The 22,995-nt window shown below is 36.4% G+C and overlaps 1 protein-coding gene across 5 annotated transcripts in view; it reads right to left on the bottom strand.

The window, feature by feature from the left end:
• The window catches only part of LOC108704365 (type II inositol 3,4-bisphosphate 4-phosphatase), a 339,921-nt gene that overhangs the window by 75,974 nt on the left and 240,952 nt on the right, over window positions 1-22,995 (bottom strand). For all 5 annotated transcript variants that reach the window (XM_041579561.1, XM_041579564.1, XM_041579563.1 and 2 more), the window contains 4 exons: window positions 21,521-21,668; window positions 11,210-11,340; window positions 8,674-8,778; window positions 4,484-4,592 (listed from right to left, as the gene is read on the bottom strand). In XM_041579561.1, the coding sequence (XP_041435495.1) occupies window positions 4,484-4,592; window positions 8,674-8,778; window positions 11,210-11,340; window positions 21,521-21,668 (493 nt within the window). The remainder of the gene's footprint in view (window positions 1-4,483; window positions 4,593-8,673; window positions 8,779-11,209; window positions 11,341-21,520; window positions 21,669-22,995) is intronic.

Here is a 22,995-nt window from a genome sequence, read left to right as displayed (position 1 = left end):
CATCTAAACTGGAAAATAAATGTAAACATGTTACTATACTATAGTTACATTTTAATAACCAGTAGCCCAGAAAAGCGAGCCTGGCACAGGTAAAGGGAGAGAGGGTTGATGGGATTTGTAGTTTGGGGAAGCTAAATAGAGGAGCTGAAAAGGAAGAGCCATTCCCATGTGGACATCTGAAGGGAGAGGATAACATTCCCTCCCTCCCGCCCTTGATAAATAAGTTGGGATTTGGATGAGGGATAAGAATAAAAAAATAAAATTGTTGCAGCACTGGTGGTGTGGTAGGGCTGCCCTAGTGGTGAGTCAAAAGGGGGTAAATAGATTAAGGTGCAGGTGCATGTATGGAGGGGCAGGCCTGGGGCTAGGCTTTGGCACAGGAAGTGGGAAGTTTGGAGGCCGGTGCTTAGTCACAGGCTTGGTGTGGGGTTGTTCAAATGGTTTATGTTAATTAAAGTTAAGTTATTGTAAGTTTAATAACTGTAAAGCAGTCTTCAGCAGCTAAATGTTATATTTCCTTGTTCATGTACTTGTTTATGGAAAGTGGAGTGATAGCAAAGTTGCTTAAATGTGTATGTATTGTTAATAAATTGAGCTGTGGCCTTTCCACCCATGAATTCCGATTGGAGTGTGGTTATTGGTGTAATAGGGGAGGGGAAGGTTGATGTTAAGTGGGGATCGTTTACATTACAACCCCCCTATTCATGAAAAGTTATTCAGAATTAGGCATTGGCCATAGTACTATGCCAGATTGATTGCTTAGCTACAGCACTCTGATGTTAGCGCTTTTGGAAACAAATGTCCTGCTTACTGTCAGCTCAGGTCAGAGTGCTGGATTGACAAGCCCGGATTTATATACCTGGTCGGCTCTGCTTGTCACCTGCCCCCTTCTCCTTCTCCCCCCCACATCTCCCTCCCCGCGCATCCTGCACCGCACCAGAGTCTGTCTTGTGGGAGATTTGCTAATCTCCTGTGCGTCTCTGGTGCTCATAACTATGCGGCTGGGCGACATGCTGTCCCTGAACTTCTGCCACCCTAAGCCAGGGCCTTTGTGGCCTTGCCACTAATCCAGGTCTGAACTTGGATTTCACAGATTGCAGGACAATTGTCTCCAAAAGTTTTAGTATCAGAGTGCTTGTGCAACTCATCGGACTGGAAGGAAGCTGGGTAGGCTTGATGGAAGTCAAGATATCTTGAAAAGTATTACAATTCTGGAAAAAAAGTAAAAAGGGCTCATAAACTAATGAGGACATATTGTCATGTTACTTCCCCTTTCACTATAAAAACTGCTTATACATTTACATTATATAATTCCTTGCTGGATAGCAGTCACATCAGTCAATATTAAACAAAGTGTTCTGGACAAAAAAAAAATCATAATTAAAACTTACATTTGTGAAAAAGGGATCATTATTACAATATGCGCACAATGAGCATTTTTGCATTTGTAAGACAGTAACAATTTGTTTATGAGACAATTGATGCTCAGCAACAGCTGGTGCTAGTTTTTACAGCGGTATTCAGTGTATGCATAGATGGCAGTATTCACCCTCCTTAGTATACATCACATATTTACCATCTATGCCATGCTGCACAGAAGCACAGCATGCTTATATATATCATATTTGTTTCACCAAATATGTAATGTTATTGGGAATGTATATCCCAAAATGCATAATTGGAAAATTTGTAGCACTAGTCAAAACACTGCAAGGGTTGTAAAAGGAGAGAAGTGTGTTGATCAGTCAGAGAACATTTCTCCAGAACATCTACGTTATCTCTAATAGTGGCGCTGTGGGAGAAGATTTTCAGTGAATTTAACAAATGCTGGCGAGAATTCTTAATTAGTGTTGCAAAGTTTTCTGCCATAAAAACATTTTTTCATAAGTACATGTTTCCATAGTTACATTTCCTTTCCCAGCCTTTGGCTTTCTTTTTTGAATCATTTTGCGAGTTTAATGTACCATTAATACAATGCAGCTGATCAACACTTAATGATAGTTATTACTCATTGAAACAGTATCGAGAGTTTACGATTTAACAATTTTCTGCTTTGGGATGACTTGCAGCATGAAAAACAACTGTCCAAATGATTTTTTCCCACGTGATATTGGGGTGCAAATATTCTGACAGGTAATAAAGTTCAGCACTTCTCCTGACACAGGTATAGAGTTTGATAACTGTGTCAATTCATGGAAAATGTGGAAAATATGAAACTGCTGGAAATACTTCACGATTCCCCAACAAGATTTTGGTGATTCGGCTTCTTGTGTCTTTGTTGTGAACTCTAGGATGGTAAGATCAACTCACTGGTAGATCAAAAGTATTTTCTGGGATGTGTTGGCTTGGTAATAGTGACCCTATTGCCTTCAGAGAGGACCTTGAGTTGTAGGCTACATGAGGCCCCAATATTTGTGATCATGATCCTGCTGTTAACAAAGTCTCCAAAGAGAGATTGGGCTGTATTCTCTAAGTTGCCCCATTTTTTTTTTTTTTGAACTCCTCTCTCTACAAACTCCACTTCCTTGGGAGTGGCGATGGAGGATTTCTAATAACTTTCCATAGTAATGAATCAAATGCAGTTAATGAACAAAAGCAATGGCACAGCCCAAGCCTTTGCATCCTATAGACAGCTCATTACATAGAGTTAAGTACTATAAATATACTGTACATATACTGCAAATAATACATTTTAATGCCTTTTTCAAACTGTAAAAAAAATGTAGAACACAGGCAAGCAGAAGCTCCTGCTAATAATAGCTTGCAAGAATAAAATATATCAGCTGAAATATCTGATTCAGCGATAATCTGGAGACATTTATAGTATGCAGAGTGGGAAGAACATTGCAGAGATCATTACACTGGCAGCATGTGACAATAGTAAAAAGTAGAATGTGGGAGGGAGTTATTAGAAGGAAAGGGAAGCTGAAAGGAGAAAATAGAAGACTGACACAGTTATATGGGGGAATGTAATAAACATCGCTAACTGAAAAAATATTTGCAATTCGAAAAGTTACGCCTCTGTGCGAACAAATTTGCCTTTGTGCAAATTTAATATAACTTTTGCAAACCTGGAAACTTTTTAGCGACCACTTCCGACATTGGAAGAAGGTTTGCGAATTTTATAGTTAGCGCCAGCGCGCAGTGAATGTAATAAAACTTCTTACTGAAAAAGTTATGTTTGTTACAAAAGATTACGACACCTTCAAGCACTTCTTAAAAGTGGGCAATGCGCAATTAAAATTAAGTTTTGCAATGTAATAACAGTTTAAGGAAGAGGATTACATTGCGAAATTAGACTTTTTATTCCTATTTGTGCTAATTGTTTTGCTCTTTGTGACTTTTATTACATTACATTGTTTTTTTAATTGTAAAAAGAGAAGTTTATATTTAATCCAAGAGAAAGAATCATAACAATATAGAGACAGGCAAATGTACAGAATATGTGGATTAGTAGTTCACAAATCTTAGAACACAGGTGTGCAACCTTTTATACATGTGAGCCACATTCAAATAGAAACGGTGTTGGGGAGCAACACAAGCATGAAAAATGCTCCGAGGATGCCAAATAAGAGCTATGACTGATTATTTGGTAGTCCCTATGTGGATTGTCAGCCTAAATAAGGCTCTGTTTGAATTACACTGGGTTTTTTTATGAAACCAAAATGTGCCTCCAAACCAGAAATTAAAAAATAAACACCTGCTCTGAGGCCACTGGGAGCAACATCCAAGGGTTGGTGAGCAACATGTTGCTCACGAGCCACTGGTTGGGTAACACTGGTCTAGAATATATGAATGTAAGAAATCCACTTGGATTTCCTTCCTACTGTGTCTCTTACCAGATGGCGCTTGACAAGGGGACTACTCAACTGACCCTTCGCCTGGAGCCATCCCACAGAACCCCATTGTTACACACCTTAATGAAACACTAGGAGACAGAAATGGGGTAAAATGGTTACTTATCAGACTAACCCAAGGCAATAGTAGGCCACCCCTTTAGACTAGAAGAAAAGAACTTTTATTTGAAGCATCGTAGGTCGTTCTTCACAGTTAGGACAGTGAGGTTGTGGAATGCACTGCCGGGTGATGTTGTGATGGCTGATTCAGTTAATGCCTTTAAGAATGGCTTGGATGATTTTTTTGGACAGTCTTTAAACATAAACCAGTATAATCTGACTGCTAGTCATACAGATCCCTTGTTCCTGCGCTTATAGCTCCAGGGCGTTCTTAAATCCCTATATACTTATAGCATGCTGTCCTTCCTTCCTGTGTGTAACTCTATTCTATATTGTGAAATTGCACAGCTCTTCATATTCTGTAGTGTGTTATAAATACATTTATACATACAGTTATTTTTCAGCATTTGTAGGCAGTAACTCTCAAGGGTATAAGCAGTTAACCATCAATTTCACACAAAGTGAAAAATGAAAAATCACACTTTGGTTTTAGTCTTAATTATTTCTACTTTAGAAACATAACATACTTTTTCTTTTCTGCCTCAAATCTACTGAGGAGCCTCCTGAGGCCGCCATTTTTAAATCCCTGAGAATGTGCTGTAGGAGCTCCAATGGTTATTACATCATAAAGGGCATCTGTAGGAAAAAAAAACATAAGCAATTAAACATAGTTGGAAAAATCGGAGCCTTTAGGCCCATATAATGGTAATTTTATGTATGCAATTATCATATGATTAATATAAGATAACGTGCTTTATTTCTTAGAAAATGCCAGTTTATATTCCCATATGTATACCTGCACAACTAACAGTTCGCATTTTAACAATGGAGCACAGTGTGAACCAATATGTTATTATTTTCTCTAACACGTTCACTAAAATATTTTAAACAGGGATTCATTTAAAATGATATCCATCTATCAAAATGTAAAGTTGCACATTTACATTTTATTCAACAGAATATTACTATTTTCAGCAGTGTTGCAAAATTATATCTTATAAAACACACATTAAAAAGAGAAACTGTCAACTAAAGTCCAAGTCTGCCATGTTTAAAAGCCTTGCGATTGCAGAAAAGAAGAGAGTGTTACATAAGGATTGAATAGAACTGCTGCCTTAAGATGTGTTCCAGCCTACATGCTCATTGTGACAGAACAGGTGTCTTTGCAGTTCTTTTACTACCTACAAAATGGAGATAACCTGAGTTTTACATATGTACGCATCGGCTCTCTCAAGAAGTTCCTTCATAAAACATCGCAGCTTTTTTTTAGTACGGGATGCTCATCAATATGTCCTAAGGAACAAAAGCATCTGTGAGGCAAGCTGCATTTGGGACAGATGGTTATTGTTATTGGAGAAGTTGCAACCAACTCATCTTGGGCTTCACTTGATCAGAACAATATGGGTCACACACATTTAGAAATAGATTAGAAACACCCTCACTGTTGACATTAACACATACAGGTATGGGACCTGTTATCCAGAATGCTCGGGATCTGGGGTTTTACGGATAACAGATCTTTCAGTAATTTCAATCTTTACATCTAAGTCTCCTAGAAAATCATGTAACATTATTAATAAACCCAATAGGCTGGTTTTGCTTCCAATAAGGATTATTTATATCTCAGTTTGGATCAAATACAAGGTACAGGTATGGGACCTGTTATCCAGAATGCTCGGGACCTGGGGGTTTCCAGATAACGGATCTTTCTGTAATTTGGATCTTCATGCCTTAAGTCTACTAGAAATTCATGTAAACATTAAATAAACACAATAGGCTGGTTTTGCTTCCAATAAGGATTAATTATATCTTAGTTGGGATCAAGTACAAGCTACTGTTTTAGTATTACAGAGTAAAAGGAAAACAATTTAAAAAATTTGGATTATTTGGATAAAATGGAGTCTATGGGGGACAGCCATTCTGTAATTCGGAGCTTTCTGGATATCGGGTTTCCGGATAAGGGATCCTATACCTGTACTGTTTTATTAATGTACAGAAAAAGGAAATCATTTTTAAAAAAATTGGATAAAAGAGTCTATGGGAGATGGCCTTTCCGTAATTTGAAATTCTATGGATAATGGGTTTCCGGATCACAGGTTAATTGCATGTTAGATTTGTGGTCAAATTGGGTGTACTTGTGTAGACCTGCCACCCCCAAACGTTCTGAAACTGCTAATAATATTGCCATTTCTTGGATATCATCACTGTTGGCCTATTTTTGCAAAAGGGCCTGATTCTGCAGCTGGTGTTAATCCACTACACTGCTAATCCTGTCCTTTATAAAAATCAATGCTCTCATCACTTAGATCTGGGTATCCAGCAGCTTGTACAAGTTATTTAGGAAATTTAGCAGTTGCTTTCTACTGTAAAACAATGTAACAGAAAACACACCTCCAGACTCAATGTCACAGTACAGCTATGACCAAGTCACTACAATATATATATATATATATATATATATATATATATATATATATATATATATATATATATATATATATATATACACATATTGTATATAGAGTAATGTAACAACTCAACTACGCTATACATTATATATATATATATTGTATATGGAGTAATGTAACAACTCAACTGCGCTATGCATTATATAACTGTAAAATATACTATCTTCAGTTTGACAGGTGCTTTCTTCTGCTAGCGAAATGGGCTTATGTACCAAATAAAGTGATCATATATCTATGACACAGAGCTAGTCCTCTATTTCCTGTAATTGGCTGTTGGTTTATTCACATATATCCTATAATGGAAAAAGATAAAAAAAAAAAAAAGTACAATCAAAGCCACAATAAGCTAACTGCAGGTTATTTTATTTGTCAGCAGGGAACAAAATAACAAACGCCTATTTCTTTTGCTAGAGATTTCTTTATTATGGATTTGGATAGAGTTTGTGTGTTGCTGTCATTTTAGTCTTTGTTGAATGTTCTCGCTCTTTCCACCCAGGCATGGATTAAAAGTTATGGAAAATATTTTAAAGTAACTCAGAAAGAACCTTTAAATAGCATGTGATTTTTCCTTTGCTGTTGGCATCACAAAGGCTTATTTATTTCATATTTATTGTTCAGAACAAGTGGATTGGAAGAGATAACTACATAAAAATGAAGCATCGTTCCAATGCCATACAGTAAAGTAGGGCAACAAATAGTCTTTCCATATAGCTGCCAAGGGCAGAATCATTTACTATTAGATGTGTAAGTCACATTTCCCTGCTGATCGTCGCTCCACCTTTATCTTGTTTATTACATTATATGACAGAACATGAAAAGACTTCACAATACTGCATCCAAGAGTTGTTACAGACAACTTCTTTCATGCCAGGTTCAGTTATTGTGTAGGGTATATATACTGCAACTCCCAGTATATCACAATCAGCTGAAGACTGTCAAGGGTGCGGAGTACGATTCAGTTGAATAGCAGCAGGAGGGTGGCAGTTTCCATGTCCCAGAGTTAAGTAAATTTGGGGCCCAGCCTTTCTACTTGTTCGGGGTGCTGATCTCTTACCTTGTTAGAAGCAATATCACTATAGTTGCAATTACTGTACAGTTATATTCACATATATCCTACAAAGCCAGGAACAATCAGTGGGGGTCATTTATCAACACTGGGCAAATTTGGTTGCTATAGGTAACTGCCCATGGGCAAATTTGCCCAATGTTGATAAATGAGCCCCTCATACTGTGTCTAATGTATAATTACTGTGCTGAATTCTTTATAACCAATCTTATATCCCGCTAAATATATGGTAGTAAACATGGGGAATATTTTGTGAAACACTGCAATGTAAATCAGAGGTTGACCATATATAACTGATGCCAAAACAAAATGCAAAAAATCACTTTATATAAGAAACATATATGGTACAAATTGCACAGAAATTGTCCATTCCACTCATATATGCATTTGTGTTTGTGGTGTTTTAGAAGTTTATTGCTGCACATTTATGCATTTTTCCAGTTTGAAATCCATTTGACAGAATCCTTAATTTTTCTCATTTTCTTTCTCATATTTTACACAGCTTATGCTTTCTGTTTTCGGGTTCCACTCTCTTTAGCTTATCTGTTTCTCTTCTCTGGTGATGGCAGATTGCATTCTTCTTTGGAGGCTTTCATACTGGCAAGGTATTGTTTCCACACCAACATGTAAATTAAAGGGCACACTTTCCCTATCTACATTACAAGTGCCCAGTTGCACAATTTCTCTGCTGTAGACCTTCAATAAGTTAAGTCTTTACTGATTCAGTTATATTATGTGACACATTGATGGAACTTTTTTTAATCAATGCTATATATATTTAAATATATATATATATATATATATATATGAAAAGAAGATCAGCACTCACTGTAGTTTTGGTGAAAATTGTGTTGATTTATTAATCAAGAATCATATCTTATCCGACGTTTCGGATGATGGGACCGAAACGTCGGATAAGATGTGATTCTTGATTAATAAATCAACACAATTTTCACCAAAACTACAGTGAGTGCTGGCTTCATTCTTTGGTTTGAGTGCAGGCACTCAATATGTATACAGCAAATATATGTGTGTGTATACATATATATATATATATATATAATATATATATATTATATGGCAAAACAAGCCTAAATACTTGATGAAGCCACACAATTAAAAAATAGTTATTTTTATCTCAAGGTTTATCATTTACCACTTAGGAATCCTCCAACAAATGTACCTTTTAACTTTTGGCTATGGACTCGCATTCGTTGTAAGTGAAGGTTAATAGGAACAAACTCTAGACTTTTTTCTCCTTTACTGCAGCTTGATTTGAAAGAAGACCCTGAGGAAAAACAGACAAAATTGAACACTTTAGAAATTGTGTTATGCAGCAAGCAGATGGTTTATTTTTGTTTTTTTTTTAGTTTGGAGCAACATTCCAGCTCATCTTTTGATTTTGCTGTATATCTAGTTTTGCAAAATGGAAAGAGTTTTATAGCTGCGCTCAGCATGGACTTTCTTGGTACTTTATAGAACAGTAGTTAATGTGCAGAATTGCTAATGGATTTTAAGTGACAGACATCGCCTGCTGTCTATAACAGCGACACAGTATGGTGAAAATGATGGTACATTTATCAAACTTTATGTTCTGGCTTCACTTAAAATATAGCAATATACAAAGCCAAAGACTGAAGCAAAATTCATTTTATAGACTTGTCAGAATTATGACAGCCACATTCTGTCCTCCATTTTTTACTTGCTTATATATTACCCTGTTCCATAAGATTCTTTGGTGCTTTAGTGCTATAACAATTTTATCAAATTATATTTCAAACTGCAATTTCAAAGTTATAAAACAGTGTAGCTGCAAGATATTTGGCAAAAATCAACAATGGCAAGTGCAGCCTGTTCATTCTTCTACAGCGTGGAATCTGAAAGGGGCAAATTAACTAAAGGGTGAAGTGGCTAACGCTAGGGAAAATTCGCCAGCGTGACGTCATTTTGCCACTTTGCCGATTTACTAACGGGTGCTGGCATAAATTCGCTAGCGAAGTGGACCAACTCTATCGCTACTTCGCATCCTTACGCCAGGTGAAGTTGCATCCTGGTGAAGGGACGTAACTACGCTAATTCACAATGTTGCGGATTTTCGTGAATGTTAGCTCTTGCGCCAGACTTTACTTCACCACCTCAGACCAGGCGAAGTGCAATAGAGTAGATAGGACTTGATTCAAAAAAGTTGACATTTTCCCCCAAAAATTTGTCCCAAAAAACGCTGACGTCTTTTACTTTTTTAAGGGTGATAGGCTGAAAATTATTTTACATTTTTTTGGGGGTACCCTCCTTCCCCCTACATTTCCTAACATGTCACCTAAACTATACAGTGGGCACATGTATAAGGCAAAATAACAACTCTATTTTATTTTATGAAGGTTTCCCAGGCTTGTGTAGTTTAATGTATTTGCTGCAACATATATGTCCATTGTACTTTAACTTGGCGCCATATGCAAATTAGGCATCGCTAGCGTAACTTCGAACTGCTAATCGTAACATCGCTAGTGCAACTTTGCAAATGATCGGTAACTTGTGAGCAACTTTGGATCTTCGTGAATTTGCACAGCCCTGGTGAATCGATGCCTGGCGAAGTGCGGCGAAGCCAACACTGGCGCAACTTCGGAGGTAAGTAAATTTGCCCCAAAGGATATTAATCTCAAGATTTTAATCTAACATACAATATCAGCACATACTTGATGATATAAAAAACTCACTCAGAACCAGAGAAGTTGGCTAATGAGCAGCTATGCATTCAGGCATGCAGATGTGGGACCCAAGGCCAACCAGCAGCAATCAGATCATTAAAGGGACGTATACCCCTTAGGAGAAGACAGCATTATAGGGGCCATTCACAAATGGTATTTTTCCTGATATTTTTAGCACCCCTCCATTGATAAAGTGCACAACTTAAAACTGTCCTGCATCTGAGTTGCCCCTTACAACCTCACAAACGCACATGAGTATCAGGATCAAACTTGGGCAAAACATGTATTCTTGCACTGTACACCATCATTCATCTGTAACATTTTTATTCATACCATCCTAGTCATCACTGAATTCATCTGAACACATCTCAATCCATCTGTATTTTTACATTCTATAAATCTGCCAGTGAGTAGAAAATTCTGATAACTCATTCTTAAGCAGTCTTTTTGATATGAATCACATTTTTTTGTGTATTATAAACTGATTTATGATTTGTTTTGCAACCAATTCATTTTTTTAATGAAAAAATTACTAATTTATTGATAATTGTCATTGATTGTCCATCTTACTATAAATTCTGAAATAATGCATACAGCTTTGGGACATATTTAATCTATATGTAGTATAGGCTAATTGAGAAGTCATGCTGACTCATAACTCGTGTATCACGAAGACAAAACTTGCTGAAAACATGAAGACACACAAACCAGACTTGAAAACCAAACATTTGGAAAAAATGGAGATTGTGTACCATAATTATATCCAAGAAAACTTGTCATAAAAAGCCATTAATGAATCAGCACCAAGGGCTAGTTCTTAGACAAGCCCAACATAATTTACTCTCTTTGTGTCCTCAAGGTTACTGAATATTTGCCATCTTATTGCATGTAGCTAAAGGAACATTAAACCATGTTTTGGAGGAAAAAAAGAAAGTAAAACATTTTTTGACACACAGTGATAACATACAGTACTTATATAGACTAAAGTGCTATTTAACAGGAAATCATTTATACCTGTATGTTTCTCTAGCTCTACAAGACTTTCCTGATAGACAGATACCATCTCTTCATAATGAGCTAGAACATTCTGACGCAAGTTGTCCCAGTGTGGAGAAAGGTCACCAAGCTCTTTTAGCTGCTCAATTCTGATTGAAGGGGAAAATGATTTTTGTAGATTAGATATTAGATTACATAAATCCATTTACAAATCTAACACAGAAGTACAGTAAATGTGTTCTTCACAGTGCATTATGTTGTGACTTTTTAAAACTGCTAACATGACCACCATAATCTCTATACTGTTAGGAAAGAGAAAAACATTGCAACTCAAGGAAGCTTGTCTTGCAACAAAAGTTATAATAAAATATATAAAATATCTTTAGCATATACATTTAATTGAAAATTATTATACCTGTATTGTATTTTCTTTGGGTAAATAACTTAAAAACTGATTTTCATAAATGAAAATGCAGATACAGGGGCATATTTATTATGCTGTGTAAAATAAAATTTGTGAAAAAAATAAAAAATGCGTACAAATGTGTTACTTTTTACATGGCGATGTGTGGTGTATTATCAAGCCATTTCTTACACAGCTTATTTAATATGCCCCTTAGAGTAAATAGGGGGCTTCTTTTACAATTTTTTATAGTTACATAGTTACATAGTTAAATTGGGTTGAAAAAAGACAAAGTCCATCAAGTTCAACTCCTCCAAATGAAAACCCAGCATCCATACACACACCCCTCCCTACTTTTAATTAAAGTCTATATACCCATACCTATACTAACTATAGAGCTTAGTATCACAATAGCCTTTGATATTATGTCTGTCCAAAAAATCATCCAAGCCGCTCTTAAAGGCATTAACTGAATCAGCCATCACAACATCACCCGGCAGTGCATTCCACAACCTCACTGTCCTGACTGTGAAGAACCCCCTACGTTGCTTCTAGTCTGAACTCTGAAGGGGTGGCCTCTGGTACGGTGATCCACTTTATGGGTAAAAAGGTCCCCTGCTATTTGTCTATAATGTCATCTAATGTACTTGTAAACATACATCTTTTTTTTTTTTAAGTACTTTTGTAACAGAAAATCTTTGTTCAAGCATACAAAAAATATGCAAAATGTTTATACATAAAACTTGTGTTGCCATATGTAATAGCAAAGTTAGGTATTTTGATAATATATATATATATTTGCTACTGGTGAAAATGATCAGTTTCTAAAGTTAAAGGAGAACTAAAGTTCAGGCAACAATCATAATAGAAATCAAACACCTTGGGGCAAATTTACTTAAGTTAGAATATCGAGGGTTAATTAACCCTCGACCTTCCCCATGGGCTAACATTGACTTCGATAGCTTTTAGGTAGCGAACTAGGGAGTCGAAGTTTTTTCTTAAAGAGACAGTACTTCGACTATCGAATGGTCGAATAGTCGAACGATTTTTAGTTCGAATCGTTCGATTTGAAGTCGAAGGTCGAAGTCTAAGGTCGAAGTAGCCAAAAAAACATTCGAAATTCGAAGTATTTTTCCTCTATTCCTTCACTCGAGCTAAGTAAATGGGCCCCCTTGTGTTTTTATCTTCTGTACCAGCCCAAGATTCTACTAGCAGTTCCCCATCCATTAATCAACACTACATATGCTAGTCCAGTGGTTCCCAACCAGTGGCTCGTGAGCAGCATGTTGCCCACCAACCCCTTGCATATTGCTCCCAGTGGCCTCAAAGCAGGTGTTTATTTTTAAATTCCAGGCTTCAGGGCAAGTTTTGGTTGCATAAAAACAAGATGTTCTGCTAAAAACAACATCCTGTAGGCTGCCAGTCTCCATAGGGACTAGCAATAATCAATCACAGCCCGTAATTGCCACTCCAAGGAACTTTTTGCATACCTATGTTGCTCTCCAACCTTTTTTTTACATTTGAACGTGGCTCCTGGGTAAAGAAAGGCTAGGCATCTCTGCTCTGTTGTTAGTTACCTGTACAATATATAAAATATGCCATTTGTAGCCATATTTTTTTTAGACTTACATTCTAGTAGAACTTTGCCATGCTAAAGCTTAGACTCCCAAAAGCTTAGACATGTATTAGTCAAACAAGGCATTCACAACACCACAAGAATCTTGGAGAGACTCAAAAACAGAATGGTAAATATTTTTCAATGGCTCATTCAAAATCCTGATCTCTGTCTATATGGGAATAAGTGTGTCAATTTGCTTAACTAACCTTAATATCTTGGAGGTACCTAAAAGAATAGGTGAAAGTCAGTCCTGAACAGTGACATGGTGCTTACTGGTAGAAAGTTTTCAGCTGACCAGTTGCTAAATGGGCTTGTATACTGCCCAAAGTTTCACAGCAGGTAAAATGAGGTGCTGATTTCTAAAATATTAAATCTGCGGTACTCTTCGGGGACTCTTCCTTCCCTTTGGCAATTTCCAGCATTTTGGCACATGAGCACTTTCTATGAACTGGAAGACTGCTCCAACTGCGCATGCTCGAATACGGCATTCATTTCCCGAAGAATACTGAAGAGCCAGAAGATGGCGCCCATGAGCTCTCTGCACTTACTCTGCACCTATACGTGAGTAATGAATTAGGGGCACTTTCAGGGGTAATCACCTATGTGGGGGTAGCAAGGAGGGGGGCACTCTAGGGTAGTGGGTAGGGGATTTTATTATTGGGGGGTTTAGTTCTCCTTTAAATTCAAACTATCTTACTAGTACAATTTTTAGCTGCTGAGTAAAAGACATTCAAATACTTGGACCCAAAGACACTTCTATTTGGATAGAAGTTAAAATGATGGAGTAAGGAGACCACTACAAGGGCATGATGCAGAAGTATGCCAGTTTTAAATCAGTAGTTAAAATCAAAGCAACTCGAAACCCTATGGGAAATAATCTTGCTAAAGAAATAAATATTAAAAAATAATGTGTGTAATTTGGGAAGGTTTATTGCAGCTTTATAAAATATTTGAGCAGTATCACAGATGGTTATTTTCAACAATAATGATTTGTAAGAATGTTAGGGCCTTAATAAAGAGATAGAAATATAAATCCATTTGTGCTTTTCACAAAAGCTGGAAATTCTTATTGGAAAACTATTGAGAATAGTACGGCTGTCCTGTGTATGATGTATTGAGACACTAAAGATTTGCTCTGTTAAGAAAAAAATAAAACTTTAGAATAAGAATACAAGGTCAGATATATTTTTCTTCAACAACCCAAAACAAGCAATTTCTTTTCTTGGTGTCTTGCTCAATACTTGAGAATTGGGGACTCTAATACTAATCTAATAGAATCTACGAATCTAATACTTGTGGGTGTAACGCTACATGCAAAAACACATTAACATGCCATATAGAAAATATACTAATTTTATATGTAGTGTCTAGAGGCAGTGGGGATCATTTATCAACACTGGGCAAATTTGCCCTTGGGCAGTTACCCATAGCCAATCAGTAAAAAGCTTTTTAAAGCCAGTTGCAAGTTGAACAATGAATGCAGCAATTTGATAGGTTGCCATGGGTTACTGCCCATGGGCACATTTTCCCACTGTTGATAAGTGACCTCCAGTATGTCTAGCTAAAAGCTTAGTGTTATAAGACAAAGTACATGGGTCTCTGCCTATGATTTTTCCAATATTTTATAAATTAGCCCTCAGATGGCTTAGTTAAATTAGAGATCTGGGACTAATCCTGCAATGTGTAGTTTTTATATTTTGAATTTAGTCCCCATTAGTAATTGAGCCACATAATCAAACAGGAAAGAAGAACCTCTCTATTTTATGTAGAGGTATGTCATACTTTTCTCCTGACTGGGTCACTGGTTCACAGCTCTATGTCATGTTCATGATTAATACTGATTTTTTAATATATATATATATATACTGTAGATACCTGGTAATAGCATATTTAGAAGTAACCATTACTCTGAGTCCTGCAATGGATTTGGAACCCGCGGAATACCCACAAAGTGGTCAGGACTCAGAATATCATTAATATCTCAACCATGCAGGTGATCACAGGCACACTTTTGGTACAGGTGAGTGAATTGTAGGCAACCATTTGGGAGGAGGGACAAAAAAACAAAATCTGCTTTACTTTGCTCATCAGAAAAAAGCAATATCATGATGCCACTTCTGGTTTCTGTGGGGCTTGTGTCAGGAGTAGGTCAGGTTTATCTTGATAGGACCAAGAATGCTGGGAATCGATGGGGGTAATCAGGTACAGGGAAAAACAGACACACAAAGAGTCTGTTCTGAGACACTTAATATAAAGTAATGCTGCGTCAAATTGGGCTGATCCAATTGTAGGCCTGGACCTACTGTATTACCAATATACACACATATTGGTGTGTGACGAGTTTTTAAACCTGCCTGAGAAAGATATCTGGAGTTTTCATCCAGATATTGGTGATACAGGCCCTGCAGAATGCACCATACACGGGCCAACAAGCTGCCAACTCAGTCTGGAGGAGAGTCAGTAGCATTTATTGGCCAGTGTGTGGCCAGCCTTTCTGTAAATTTTAGATATGAATATTGCCAAAAAAATCTGAAAAGTGCTTTTTTTGAATGCTTGATACATTTCAATGTTTAAAATAATATAGATGATTAGCTAGAAATTCTGATTTAGGTTAGTGCTTAAACATGTGCCCAATTTGGGAGGTGTAGATAATAAAAAAATAACTCCCTGATACCTTAACATGTACAGATTTACTATGTTAACAATGAACCCACTACTCCATTAAACTCACACTCAATTTGCACAGGCACCTTGAATAACTATGCGTTATACATGCTTGTTTGTATTTATGCAGACTTAGTCAAATATAATTTATGGAAATCTATCTACAGGTAATTTTTTTGCATTTCCCTTAAAAGAAACAATAAAAAACGAAGGCACACTGTCTATTAAGCAGAAGCAGCCAGAATGTTTGTCTTGGCCAATGTGCACAACTGCACCGCTAATGCTTTTTTATTGTTTTCAATGTTCTATTGAGGTCTATGAAGCATGTATTTACTGTGACCAGCAATATTGTATTCCCACTCATATGTACAGTATAAATACAAAGAAGGCATACAGTAAGTATTGTTCCCTACAGTCTACTGAAAATAAAATAAAAGGAAAATATACACTACATATAACCAGAGCTTGTTTTCAATAAAATATGTACTGACTATTTAAGCATGTATCAGAAAATTGGGTTCTGCATTTTTATTTAGCAAGTATATGACTGAAAGGCTGTCTGTGACAGTGGACTGAATATAAACAACTGATACCTGTAGTCTTAAGGCCATTTTAAAAATGCCATTACCATGCTGAGATGTTGTGGAGATGGGAAGAATAGAGTCCTAAACAGTAGCTTTAAGGCTTTAGAATGCACAGGCAAAATGCAATTCCAGGACAGATGGGTATAGATCTTTTATTGCTGCTTTGTCCTAGACTATTTATAACGAATTATACATCCAAATAAAGAAATACCATACATACATATATAATATATAAGATAAATAGAGCTTATAGTTCATTTAAATTCCCTTAAATTATAATGGCATAGGATAGCTTATTATACGGTCTGACAATGTCAACTGCAATTTGCCCTAATTTATACAAGTATACTGCTTGTTTGGCAGATGCATTTCCTTGGACTTCTTGCAGAAAGTAATAATGATATTTAATGGTTTAAATTTAGAGAGAATGCACTTGCCATCTCAAACAATATGGCAGTATCCAATACAAATATACTAAAGAGGAATTTCCCATATACATTATAAAAATACTTTCATTTTTGACTTAAGGAAAACAACTTGATATGAAATTACTACTAATGAAAACGAAAAAAAAAAACAAACTGATGGCATTTGGACTCTTGGTCTAGAGGTCTCAAGAACTGCTTTCTATTAGCAGCTGTATTGTAGAAGTTACAAGCGAGCATGGCAATATTTAAATATGCTGAATATGTGGGTGAGAGGGGCCAAAGGAACTTATGACCTTGCCCCCATAGTAATTATTATTTTTATCCTGTATTGGGTAAAACCATCTAAAGACACTAAAACAGGGTTGATAATTACTTTTCAGTTCAACAATCAGTTTTGCAACCATCAATTTTTTTACTCTCCAAACTACTGAAGGGACAGTAATGTATAATAATTAAACCACACAATTATATTACTGTGGTTAACTACAGCTGATATTTTTTGATCATTGCACTTGTTTGGTTCTAATGGAATTCATTGCTATATAAAACCTAATACCACAGTTTAGATTTTATAATCATATCTCTTTCCTCCATAAGGCTTCTGCTCTTATATCTTTTAGCACATTTCTTAGGTGGATGTCCAAATTAACGTAAATATGCATATACATTTCAGCCTGCATAGTTATTAACAGACAATGATAAAAAAAAATATTATTTGCATTAAACATGACATGTCATTAAATCTAGACTGAAGATGATTTTTTTTTTGTCACCCTACTGGATATATACAAACAAAAGTGAGTGGAGGGCACTCCAAATAGTAAACGGGTTTATTTTCAATAGAGGTGCAACATAGCCCTAGACCACTCCCAAGTAGTGGACCATACTGGATATATGACCGCAAAATCAAAGGTTCTCTACTTCAGCTCAGTACTCTAATACCTTTAGCTGGCTTTCCTAGCCAGAAGCTGGCTCTAATTCGAGTGACACAATTAGCTCAGAAGTACAGTAGGAAGAGCTGGAAGTTTCTTGAGTCAAATCCTCTTGACATTAGGTAAGCCAGTTTATTTATTTGTGCCTCCGACACCAAAGATTGCATTATGGTCTTCAATGGGTAAGGCAACAGCATGAAACTTGAGTACAAACAATATATAAGGAGAAGCATCATAACATTTTGTATAAATAATTAACAATGCCAGTTTTTTAAATAACCTGAAAGATGTTCCCAATTTAGCCCAACATCATCCAGTAGATCAGATGAAGGGCCATAGGCTAGACAGCCCTACATCATATATAGGCAAAGTGGCCTTGCAAATTCTGCTTTGCTACTGGACCCATGACAAATGTAGATGGTCCTGTTCTTAGCATTGAAGTAAAAACATGTCAGACAAATTTGATTGTTTATGATGAGGTAAGTAAGATGCTGGACAGAGGGGGAGCAGTAGATGTGATCTATTTGGATTTTGCTAAAGCCTTTGATACAGTGCCTCACAAACTTCTGCTTTCTAAACTAAGGGCTGTTGGGATTAATGAAGTTTGCACATTGATAGGAAACTATATACTATAAATATATAAAGGGATCATATAATAATCTCTCTGATGCTTTATTTACTAGTAGGTCCCTCCAGCTGATACATGGGCACCCTTTCGGATTAGAAGAAAGAAGGTTCTGGCTAAACATTCAGAAGGGGTTTTTTACTGTGAGAGCTGTGGAAGTATCTCTCTGAATCAGTCATGCTGGCTGATACATTAGATATGTTTAAGAATGAGTTAGATGGCTTTTTAGCAAGTGAGGGAATACAGGGTTATGGAAGATAACTCATGGTACAAGTTGATCCAGGGACTAGTCTGCCATCATGGGTCAGGAAGGATTTTGTTCCCCCATCTGAGGCTAATTGGAGAGGCTTCAAATATGTTTTTTTTTTGCCTTCCTCTGGATCAACTAGCAGCTAGACATGTTATAGATAGACCTAAAATGTTGAACTTGATGGAAGTGTGTCATTTTTCAACCAAACTTATTATGTTACTGTGTTACTATGTAACATATAAATGAAGAGGGCAAGGAATGAGAAGATTAATCATTCTTTGTAAGGTTTTATCAAATATGTGGTGGGTATAAAAATAATACTGTTCCCCTAAAAAAAACAAAATCTTGCCTTAACCAAACTGAGGGTTCTGGTTCCCTTCAATTGATATGACTACATATTCCATGCCAAATTATTTTTATTACTTGGATAATACGGAGGCACTTGAGAGGAATCTTATCTTGCGAAACTGCAGGCAATTATGTAAGAATTTTTCACTGAAACATTGAGAGTTTGATGGATAGGCTACAAAAAGTAGAATCGTTTGTGAAAAATGTACTAAAAGCATTTGTGCTCATTACAGATAAAGTAAATATGACGAAATGTATCTCTGCATAAAGAAAATTACAAAACTGAGCCATAATATTCAGCAGTAATACATTATCTGCTCCAGAGCACAAGAAACAATTAAGATGAAGTGATTCATTGTTACCTTCAGGGAAAATCAACCTTTTAAAGCAAACGAAAGGTAGAATGTAGCAAAACTCTGCAGTTTGTTAAGAATAAATCATATTTTTACATTTTCTGGAAAGAAAGAAATATTCATGGCAGTCATAACATTAATTTTATCTACCCTGATGCAGAGGCTTAGCTTCCTTGTGAACATGAATAATTGTCTATGTCTGTCTATATTAAATGCTGCTGTGCTGTTCAGAAGTAGGCTGATATACAGAGCACAGAGGGCTCTGAAACCCTGGTGGAAAATAAAACCACCATGCTGAAATATAAGAGGGTGAATAAAGAAGTGATTCAAGTCACATAAAAGTGTGTCAAATGAAAAGAACAACTGCCTTCTTGTTGTTCTAGACAGTTTCTGGCATACAACAGCCCTGCTATGAACACATGGAGACATAAAAACAGCCATACAAACAATGATGGGGTGACATGACTTAACCAGGATGAATCAGACCAGATGCTCACCTAACCAATAAGGCCATACTCCAGCAGTCTAAGCAGGGGTACTCTAGGGGTGAGAAGTAACCCATAACCATTGCATCAAGTTTCCTCAAGGGTACTTCCTCAAGTAGCTCTAACACAGGAATATGGACATAGAGCTGCACCAGTATTTTTAGGTAAAAACGGTAGGTTTTAAGGCTACTTTTCTATTACAACAATGGGAAGTGGCCCCTGGCGAACCATGGTGAAATCCATTGCCACTACTTGTATCAGCTATTAAAACTAAAGGGTTTAGAAACAAATACACCCAAACTACTAATTTAACACATTTTATAGTTTTATGCAACCTATATATGACATTTACATGCTTTATCTTTCACTATACAAGACACATTTAATTATACAGGTATGGGACCTGTTATCCAAAATGCTCTGGACCTGGGGTTTTCCAGATAAGGGCTCATTCTGTCATTTGAATCGTCATACATTACTAGAAAATAATGTAAACATTAAATACACCCACCAGTATGCTGGTTTTGCTTTCAATAAGTATTCATTTATCTTAATTAATCCTTAATATACTATTTTATTATTGCAGAGAAAAAGGAAATCATTTTTAAAACTATGGATTATTTGTATAATATGTCCCCCCCCCCAGATTCATAGTGAGCAGTTTTCTTCTGTTATATAATATAGGATTTGAGTATAGTCTAGGCTGTAGCCTGTCTTGTACACACAGACTCCATCAACTTGGACTGAGATTAAGAAATATGTTAGACAATATTATAGCTATAGGGAGTGAATGCATCATTCTGTTGTCATAAATGAAATGGTACTTTCCAAGGTTTTTAACAGAGCTTTCATTAAATAGTTATACCTTTTATGATTAAAAACATTTATAAAATAACTGATTTACCAAAACTGAGACTATGACATTGAGTTAGTTGTTATGTCAAAGACTCCACAGTATGTTTCAAAAAAGTCCATTAGCTAGTGTCAAGGCAAGATCCACATACAGTTGATAGTTTAGAGTACTCTTGACTTTATATAACTTCCCAGATATAATCATCAGTGACAGTCATCAACAACATACTAGCAGTGACATCTGGCTTGTCTGTCTGGCCTGGGGCATTCCGAGAATCCTGGAAATGTTGTTCCAGGATCTATCTTTTAGCATTGACTGTGGCAGTAGAGGTATCAACATTATTCTCCATTTCTAAAATTAGAGACCTAGTACAGAAAGCTCCTGCACTATGTACACATAGCTAAGTTCATAAAAATGCTAGTTGTGCATGTAACTACTCAGTGGAAAGTGCATGAATTGTGTAAGCCTGACTACCCCTGCCGTTTTAATGCATCTTAGTACATTATTCAAGTCCAAGTCCATTGCAGCTTTTTATACTGATGCTTTGGTGTCTGAGCAGCATGTAAGCGTTAAAGAGGGGAACCCTTTTTTTTTTTGCTTATTGTTCACTTGTATGTATGGTATAATCATATATCCAGTAAAGGACTACAGAATATCTGTACTGTATAGTAAAATTCAGCATATTAATACGACACTTTTGGCATCTGAATGGCAAACTTACATTCAAAATAAAACATTGTGATAGTTCTGAGCCTTTAGGTAACACAGTAACAAAATAAATATCACCTTCTGGTATCTTCTTTTAAGTATAGGGAGAGCAGTTGTTTTGGAATATGAAATGACATGCTGCTCTCCGCCATCTGTTCCCGGACACATATCCACTTGTTATCTGATGAAGGAAATCTGTAAAACTTGTAGATGGGATTCCTGAAAACTGTTAAAATAATAAGATATAAGAGACAAACTATACAGAAAAACACATCACTGAATTCAGTAGAGACTAACACCAACTGTTATCCTGAGAAATGCTGTAACCTGAGAATATGCATGGGGTACAACCAATTTTACTTGAAGGTGTTCTATAAAATTTGGAAGCACCAGTTGCATAAAAATAATAAAGATAAATATAAATAATAAACCATAGGACAGTTGTAATCATGATTTGCTGGTATTTAATGGTTGTAATCATGATTTGCTGGTATTTAATGGTTAAATATGAGAAAGCGCATAAAACTATTTTAATTTTCAAAATGATTTTGCTCACAATGTGTTATGTGCACAAGTGTCATAGATTGTATGCGCATACAGAAGAGTGTTTGTACTGCTCTGACCAGGGGCAAGGTAATGGGTGCCATGTAGATGAGATGTTTTCAGTGATCCAGTCTCCGCTGTTGGCAGACCAATATAATAGATTAAGCATTTGGTAGAAATGTAATTACAGAGGCCACTCTGCTCTCACTCAGATTAGCTGATAACCTTTATTGTCTTTATTCCCTAGGGGTCCTTTACATGGGTGATGTTAACTGCATTTCTATGCAGTGGATCTTTCCTGTATTCCACTGCTCTTCCATAGCTATTCTTACCTGCACACTACTGCGGTTAATCTTTTCCGCGTTTCACCACATGAGAAGGCAGGAAGAGCCAGAAATGAGCAAAGAGTAATACCTGCCTTGCTATAGCCTTTTAATCAGATGTTCATATACAGTCAGTTTTTTTTCATGTGTTTAATTTAGATCAGATAACAAGAGTGCACAGATTTAAAAAGGTAGGCAACTGCACTATAATATCTGCTCACTGTGTTAAAGGGATACTGTCATGGGAAAAAAAATTTTTTCAAAATGAATCAGTTAATAGTACTGCTCCAGCAGAATTCTGCACTGAAATCCATTTCTCAAAAGAGCAAACAGATTTTTTTATATTCAATTTTGAAATCTGACATGGAGCTAGACATATTGTCAATTTCCCAGCTGCCCCAAGTCATGTGACTTGTGCTCTGATAAACTTCAATCACTCTCACTGAGACACATTCAGTTACATTGAGAAGGAAAAACAGCAGCCTGCCAGAAAGCATTTCTCTCCTAAAGTGCAGGCACAAGTCACATGACCAGGGGCAGCTGGGAAATTGACAAAATGTCTAGCCCCATATCAGATTTCAAAATTGAATATAAAAAAAAGCTGTTTGCTCTTTTGAGAAATGGATTTCAGTGCAGAATTCTGCTGGAGCAGCACTATTAACTGATTCATTTTGAAAAAAAATGTTT

The sequence above is a fragment of the Xenopus laevis genome, chromosome 1S, assembly GCF_017654675.1.
Source record: "Xenopus laevis strain J_2021 chromosome 1S, Xenopus_laevis_v10.1, whole genome shotgun sequence".
Taxonomy (NCBI): Eukaryota; Metazoa; Chordata; class Amphibia; order Anura; family Pipidae; genus Xenopus; species Xenopus laevis.
Note: the sequence above shows the minus strand (reverse complement) of the source record. Positions and strands in the feature narration are given on the sequence as shown.